Here is an 8,856-nt window from a genome sequence, read left to right on the forward strand (position 1 = left end):
ATTAATAACAGTAATATAAATAAAGATTAATCATTTAATTATATGTTTCATCAAATATAAATAAAAAATATTGCTAAATAGATTAAAATTATCATAATGATAGCATGTTTATTTAAAATATTTTTTTTGTAAAAAAATTGCTATAAAATATAATATGTTAATATAAGCTAAATAAAGGATTTTAAATAAATATTTTTTATATATTTTGATTAAAGTGTTTTCATTTTTTTTTTTTATTTATTTATTATGGTTTTATATAAGTATGTAATGTGGGAAAAAGATAATATAAATTTAAAAATAATAAATTTATATTAAACAATAGTAAATATAGACTAAGTGTAGACATAATAAAATTTAAAAATCAAAGGCATGGTATAAATAATATATTATATAATACATGATAATAATAAAAAAAAATGTTAAAAATTATATTATTATTTTTATAATATTGTAATCATTAATATATTTAATATTTTCAATTTTCTAATTCCAATATATTTTGCTTAACTATTTTAGCAACTACTATATATTTGTTTAAAAAGTTTTTAGACATTTTACATTATTGTTTGATTTAATAATAAATAGTTTTATTTAAAAAATAAATCTTTTTAATATCAAAAAGAACTAAATTAATAATATAAAAATATTTATATTTAATAAAAAAAATCATATGCCTGTTTAATAATAATTATTTCAAAAAAAAATCAAATATAAACTATTATAATGTATAATATAATTGAAGCAAAATCTTAATATTTCATGTTTATTCAGAATTTTATATAATTTTTATATTTAGGAAAATATCATTTTATATCGAATTTTTTTATTTCTTTATTAATATATTAAAATGCCTCTATATTTATTTTAATATTATTTAATACTAATTATGTATAATTTTTAAAAAAAAATTCGTAATAATTATTTTTAATTTTTAAATTTAAATTTAATTTAATAATTAGAAATATATTTGGTAATTATAACTTTTTATTCTAATTTTGTAAAAAATGTTTTTTCTTACATTTTTTCTTTTTTATTTTGTTTAGCTTTATCAACAACAATAAATTCAATAAATATATAAAAACCAATAAACTAACTATAAATATGATTTACAATAATAAAGTATTTATTTCATTATTTTTCTAAGAATAATCAATTTTTTTAGATAATTATGGATTAATGGGTTGGGCAAAATATGTAAATTATTAACCTATATATGACCCTGATGATCCAAATAATGATTTTAGCTTAATATAAAAGCAGAATATTTTTTCAATAAAATCATAAGAGTATATTTTTATGAATAAAATTCGCATATATTATATAAATATATATACTTTTTAAAAAGTAATAATATATTATTAAAATTATAATACGAGTAAGAAAATGAAATACAAAATACAAAAAATTAATTAGCCTTAAGTAATACCAGTGATAAAATAGAATAACCAAATGTTTAAATTTCAAGAAATGATTGGTTTTTTTTTATTGTATTTAATAAATTGATACCGCTTAAATAGTTCTTTTTGTTTATACAAGATTTAGGTCTGTTAGATTAATATTAAATACTCAATAATAACCGTTTACACATAAATATTTCTATATTGGATATGATTTATAAGGTGTAGATTGGTAAGGTTCATTTGATAAATTGTATTTAATTTATAATATGAATATAAATTATAATGTAAATGTCCTTCAAAGTCTCGTTTTCGGCGATTTTATTCGCTTTTTATATTTTTTTCCATTTGATGAAAGAAAAGGATATTATTTTACAGACAAAGTAGAAAATTAATATTATTAAATTTCAAATTAAAATGATGATATTTCATAAAAGCCACCTTCTTTTGACTAAAATGGGACTGGAATGGTTTTTTCAAATATAGATTAGGGAATTTTCGTTCCATAAATATAATTAAGTTAAATAATATTTATTTCTTTCTGGATATATGTAAAAAAAAATTATTTTCTTTTTACAAAAAATTAAAAATAAATAAGCCTCAAGTCAGTAGTATTGATGAATAATATATAATTAAATTCGTTGAAATATAAATGGAATAAACTTTACAAATTTCTTATTTTAGCATAATCTTAATAAATGATAAAATATTCATTACTTCCCAAAACTTAAAGGAGGAAATAGGACAAATAACAATTGAAAAATGGAATTTTGTAATAATATCTTTAGCATATAATAATGATAAATTATTAATAATTAAATATTATGCAAGCAAAAGTTTCTAGTTTTTGGGAAAAAATCAAAATTTTTTATCTATTAGCAATTCTATCTTTTCCTTGAATGAAAATTCAGTTTATAATCTATTTATTTGTGGAAACCCAGTTGATGATTAATTTATTTTAAAATAATTTTAAAATTCATTTATAGGAAAAATTAAAGATCTTCTTATTGGAGAAGGTGCAGCCATAATAAATGAATAATTTAATACTTAATATTAGAATTTGTGTATATTATAGTTAGGCATTTCACAAAATATTAATAAATGTATAATATGCAATAGTTTATCCATTAAAAAAAATAAAATAGTAAGTAGGCTAAATTAAGATTGTGATAAAACAAAATAATGTCCAGTTAAATATTATCCTTTTAATCTTAATAGAATATGTGAATAATGTGATCCTAAATGTCAATAATGTTTTGGAGGAAATTATTCTTAATGTTAATAATGTGAACCTACTTTTTTCAAAGAATAAACAAGTTGCGTATAAGATTGTTATTTGGGAAGTTATAAAGATTATTTAACTATGACTTGTTTAAGTAAATATTTATATATTTATTTATATTATATTTATTTTTTTCAATAAAGAGTGTAATTAAGCTTGTTTAAAATGTTTTGGAAATTTATCAACTTAATGCACTTTATGTAGAGATGGATTTTATTTAAATAATACATCATGCTTAAGTAATTTTAAAATATATTGTTCTATGTTTTTTACATAAATAAAAAAAGATTGTCATTCAAGATGTTTAAAATGTACCGGAGCTTCTTTTAATTAATGTTAGCTATGTTCCACTGGATTTTATTTAAAATACGGCTTTTAATGTACCAATGATTGTGGTTTAAAATATTTTGCTAATGGAAATAACGGCTAATGTTAATGTAAATTTTTTATCAAAAAAGAAATATTATTTAAAAAAAGAATGTGAATCATCTTTAAATTGTGCTGAATGTGAAAACGGATAAGCCTGTACAAAATGTGATACTGGTTATTTTTTATAAAATCCAGATTGTAGATAATGTCATAAAAATTGTTTATAATGTTTTGGGAGTGATAAATCTCAATGTACATAATGCAATACTTAGCTTTAAAAATATTAAGAAGGCACTTCTTGTTTAGATGTATGTAGTTTAGGGAATTATAGGAATAATATTAATGGTTATTTGTATTGCGATTGTAAAATAAATAGATTTAATTTAAAAATATTATTTTATAAAAAAAATTAAAGTATAAATATTATTATTAAAAAAAAGAATGCTAAATTCCTTGTTCTAAATGTATTACTAAAGATATTTGTACAGAATGTGTAATTGGTTATTATTACAACCCTTTAGAAAATGATCCTAGGAACTATTGTGTTAAATGTGAAAATTAAATAAAGTATTGCAGTGTTTGCACTTTTACTAACAATAAATTATAGTGCTTAAAATGTTATAAAAAATATCTTTCAGTTGATCTTTTAACATGTGATGATGATTGTATAAAAGGCTATTATAGAGATGATTTTTAATAATAATGTTTAAGTAATATTTTTTTTTATAAAAATTAATCTTAAAAAAAGAATGTAAACCTTAATGTATATAATGCTTTAGTGGTGAAGATTTTAGCTGTAGTGAGTGTGCAACTGGTTATTATTTAGACTTTCCTAATACAATATGTGTAATATGTCCAGAGTTTTGTATTTCTTGTATAAAGATTTAAGAAAATATACACTGTACTTAGTGTTTGAATTCTACGAAATTCCAATATATGAAAAAACTAAATAATTAAATACGTTGTGTTTAAAAATGCGATTTTGGTCAATTTTTAAGTCTATAAGGAGGATACAATATCATTATTGATCCTTTAAATATACCTTCTAATATATAAAATAAATTAGAATGGTGTTAAGAATGTAATAATGGAAATAATAATTGTATAGCCTGCGAATCAGATAAAAATTGCAAAATATGTGTTGATTACTATTATTTAGATATGATTGTAAATCCCGAAAATCCTGATGGAGCCAAAATTGGATTATGTAAATAATGTAAATTAATGGGATGTAATTTGTGTTTTAAAGATAATTTAGCAAACGATGTGAAATGTATTTCTTGTACAATTACTAATTCTAAATGTGATTCTTTTCTTTAAAATTCGAAATGTATTTCTAGTACTGATTGTACTTCTATAAATAGAAAATATCTAAATTAGTAATAATGTATATGTTCTGATTGTAACTAAAGTTGCGAAGAATGCGAGGGAGGTTTGGAAACAGATTGTACTAAATGTAGATATTAAAATACATTTTTTGTCTCAACTTAAGGAAAAAAAACAGGATATTGCAAAAGTATAATAATAATTAAAAATATGTTTAAATTTTATTTTTTAGAGTGTCCAATAACATGTGAAACATGCCAAAACGATAATATTTGTTTAAAATGTTTATAAAAAAACTTTCTATTTAATGATATAAAGAATTAAGTATAATATATATATATATATATATATATATATATATATATATTATATATATATTTGTACTAATCTATTTTTTATTTAATTTTTTAATTATTTATTTTATTATATAAAAAAGAAAGTTATTTGTATTAACTCTTGTCCTGATACATATTTTGAAAACATTTCAAATTAATAATGTTTAAAATGTCCAAACGGATGTAGTAAATGTTATTATGATTAACTTACATAATAGTTTAACTGCATTTCTTGTATTTAATCTTATTATTTGACTGAAAAATTTAATTGCGAAAGTAAACTAAAAAAAATATATTAAATTAAAATTATAAAGAATGTCATCAAAACTGCATATCATGCTCTTTAGGACCTACTATTCTATAAGAAAATTGTACTTAATGTACTTTATAATATGTTCTTAACGAATTCAAATGCATAGAGTAATGTCCTTTAGAATAAAAGTACAAAAGCGACTAGCAAATATGTTTAAGTTGTCACCCTTCATGCAAAACATGTTTTGGATAAAAAAGTAATTAATGTTAATAATGTAACGATGGTTTTTATTTTGATTCTGTTTCATCATGTAATTCTTGTGACCAAAATTGTTTAACTTGTATAGGACCAGGTTATTATAATTGTGTAGAATGTATAAAGAACTATTTTAAATTAGGCTAATCTACATGTATAAAGGAATGTCCAGATGGTTATTTTCCCTCTGAAGATTCTTCAAATGTAAAAGAATGCATTAAATGTGATATTAAATGCGCTACATGTATTTCATTAAAATAATGTACTTTGTGTAATAATGGATTTTATTAACAAATGTCTAATATTAATAATATAGTTGAATGTATAAATTGTGATTAAAAATGCAAAACTTGTTCAGGTCCTTCTTTTCGAAATTGCATATAATGTGCTAGTTTATATTTCTTATATGAAAACTCTTGCTTGGATAAATGCCCGAGTAACCTAAGAGAAATAAATAATAAGTGCATTTAATGCATCGACTAAAACTGCTCTATTTGTGACGAAAAAAACACCAATAAATGCAAAACATGTATTTCCCCATTTGTTCTTGACATCGATTTCAAATGCAAAACTGAATGTTCAGACGGCTATTTTAAATTTGCCAATTTCAACCCTGCCGATATTCCAAAACGTTCGTCTTTATTTATTTGTTCTAAATGTAATATTAATTGTTCTTTATGTTTCGGTCCTTCCTCTAAATAATGCTTAGGATGCAAAAAAGGCCTTTTTTTTCATTCTGATATAAACGGATGTTTTCCTTCTTGTCTTTTTGGGTATATTCAAGATCCTTATTTAATTGGATAATGCTTAATTTGTAAAACTAATTGTATATCATGTGTTAGTAGCCTGTTTTAGTTCGAAAACGGATGTTTTAAAGAATGTCCTTTTTCTACAGAAGTTATTCCTAATACTAGTATTTGTTAAAGGAAAATACTTCCGAGTATTCGAGTTTTAACAGATTTAAACGATTTGTAAATATATAGTGGAGAAATAGTTATTTAGACATAAATCGTGTCCTAAATTAATATTTTGAAAATGGTATGGAATTTAGTTAAACCAGATAATTATAGTAGTTTGTTTTTTGAAGGAGTTTCAAGAAATTCGCCTGTATTAATTATTCCGATTTAAAATATTATAATTAATACGGAATATGAATTAAATTTTATTGTGGAAAATTAGAAAGGAGAAGAAAATTTAAATGTTCTCTTTAATACTAAAAATATTATATAGGTAGGAAAATTTGAAATTTCATCTTTAAATAATCCAGTTGTTTCTGGATAATCGGATATAAACATAGATTTAAGTGGATGGTAAAGTAATTCTGAAGATATTACTTTTGATATATTTATTTATATTTAGGAAGAGTAGGAAATTTTATAAAACGGAATTAAAAAAACATTAATGAAATAAAAAGATATAAATTATGTTGCATTTTAATAAAAAAAAACAAAGTAAAAAAAAAATTTAAAAATAAAATAAAAAAAAAGATTTTATAAAATTAATAAAGATAATAATAAATATAAATATATATAAATTTATATAGATATAGATATAGATATAGATATATATATTTATATATATTTATATTTATATATATATATGTATATTTTTATATATTAAAATAAGATTTACATTTAAATCTTTTCCAAATGAAAATGATGAAGAAATAACAATAAATGTAAGAGCCTATTCAGGTAAAAAAAGCATTGAATTAATAAAAAAATACAAAGTATTTAAAAATAACGAATTCTTAATTATGAACTAAGATAAAATAAAATAACTCTAATCTCCAAATGAAATAACTTCATTTTCTAGTTTAGACAGATTCTTTTCTTCTTTTTTTAATTCTAATCTTCCTTCCGAAATAGAGAACATCTTAATCTAAATGCACATATCAAATGTTCTTATGTAAAAATACACAATAATTTAAAATGCTCAATTTAATGAAAAAACTGCATATTATAATATTTAATAGGCTTTTTCTTAAAACAATAACAATAATATTCCTTGTGATGATTAAATAGACTGTTTAGGACAAGGAAAATGTTCATTAAAAAATAACAAATTTACTTTTGGGAATTCCATCTATTTTCAAATTTAAAGAGATTGTTTGTGTTCTGAACTATATAGTGGAATAATATGCGGATGGCCTTATAATTATCATAATAATATAACTTATAAATTACAGGAAGGTATTACATATATTAACTAACTTCCAGGCGCAATTGTTTAGTCGACTTCAATTTTAGGTTTTTTTAGTATAGTTTCTGAAATAAAAGATAGTTTTGACAGTAGTCTTATTTTAAATATTGAAATAATAGAACGATTTTCGAAATAAGTTTAGGGCTAGCCTATTTTTTTATAACAAATAGCCTAGTTAACAAGCAACTTTATCGATATTTATTTAAATTACAATTAAATTTTACCAAACGACTATAAATCTTAGAAAATATAATTTCTATACAACTTATAATAAACATATTTATAAAATTATACATAATACATACCTTCTAACGGACCTATTTATTAATATAAAAACAGAATTTATTCACTAATAATTTCCCCAATTATATAGTAAATATTTTTATAATAAAGAAACTTATAAGTTGAGGAAATATTTGAATTTGGAGACGGAAAAGATATACTATTATCAACATATAACATCCCTTCGTTTTCAGTTTCCGCAGAGGATTTCTAAATAAACATTCCTATTTAAATTTTAGATCATTCTAATGTGGGAAAAGTAACTGTAATAGGGTAATAATATTACATAAATTTTTTCAGTTATCTGTATAATTGTACACTTTTATAAAATAATGTAGTTTCAAATTTTTTCATACTTTCCATATAAAATGGAAATACGAAAGTTTTTTTAGAAAATTTACAAGCGCCTATTACTTTTGTTTTAAGAAAATTAATTGCTTTTCCCACCCCTTAAAACAAAGAAGTTAAAAATCAATATATGTGTTTAAATTATGTAGAAACATATAAAAATTGGAATTCAACACATTGTATTTTTTAATCAGAAAATGTAACACATATAGCTTGTTCTTGTTACACTTTATAAGGACCTGTAGTTGTTGTTTCTATTCCATAAAATATTCAAGAAGGAATAAATGAAAATAATTTGTTGAAATATAATAATTTTTTACATCCTATTTTAAATTAAAAAAGATAATCGTATTTAAATGATAAATCTAATTAATAAGCTTTAAATAATCAAAGTTAAATTAATGGAACTTCCTTAAATGGTAATAATTATGGAGCTATATCTAATTTTGATGGATTTTATATTACTGTTGTATTTTTGGTTGGTTTATTTATTGTTTTGTTTTAAGTTGCAATCAAGCAAAATATAAACGAACAAAATAGTAATATTAATAATGATAATGAAAATGATAATAAATTATAAAAAACACACTTGTATTTTATACTTTTCTATTCCTTTTTTAAAGGATAAAGTAATGATTATATAAATAGTTATACCAGACTTTGTTTACTGTTAGGAATATGGTGTTTTCATATGACTTTTACTTCTATGTTTTCTTTTGTTATTAATATTACTTCTACTTATTAAATATTTTTATTAAGCTTTTATTCTTGTATTTGTTCTGTTATTTTCACTTATTTAACTTACGG

The 8,856-nt window shown here is 20.6% G+C and overlaps 1 protein-coding gene across 1 annotated transcript, besides 6 other annotated features; it reads left to right on the forward strand. All coding sequences in view use genetic code 6, as the record gives it.

The window, feature by feature from the left end:
- Positions 1-2,822: 2,822 nt before the first annotated feature.
- Positions 2,823-7,230, forward strand: IMG5_162250 (zinc finger lsd1 subclass family protein, putative; the record flags this gene model as incomplete). The annotated part of the gene is made up of 11 exons (XM_004030310.1): positions 2,823-2,918; positions 2,967-3,116; positions 3,157-3,411; positions 3,489-3,758; positions 3,797-3,862; positions 4,115-4,255; positions 4,607-4,698; positions 4,811-4,943; positions 5,024-6,668; positions 6,844-6,911; positions 7,193-7,230. Coding segments are annotated over 11 exons (2,952 nt in total), but the record flags the coding sequence as incomplete, so codon positions are not given.
- Positions 4,700-4,752: a microsatellite.
- Positions 6,660-6,708: a microsatellite.
- Positions 6,730-6,817: a microsatellite.
- Positions 6,742-6,834: a microsatellite.
- Positions 6,755-6,788: a microsatellite.
- Positions 6,780-6,834: a microsatellite.
- Positions 7,231-8,856: the final 1,626 nt, after the last annotated feature.

Source organism: Ichthyophthirius multifiliis (assembly GCF_000220395.1).
Source record: "Ichthyophthirius multifiliis unplaced genomic scaffold scaff_1120509251220, whole genome shotgun sequence".
NCBI classification, from domain to species: domain Eukaryota; phylum Ciliophora; class Oligohymenophorea; order Hymenostomatida; genus Ichthyophthirius; species Ichthyophthirius multifiliis.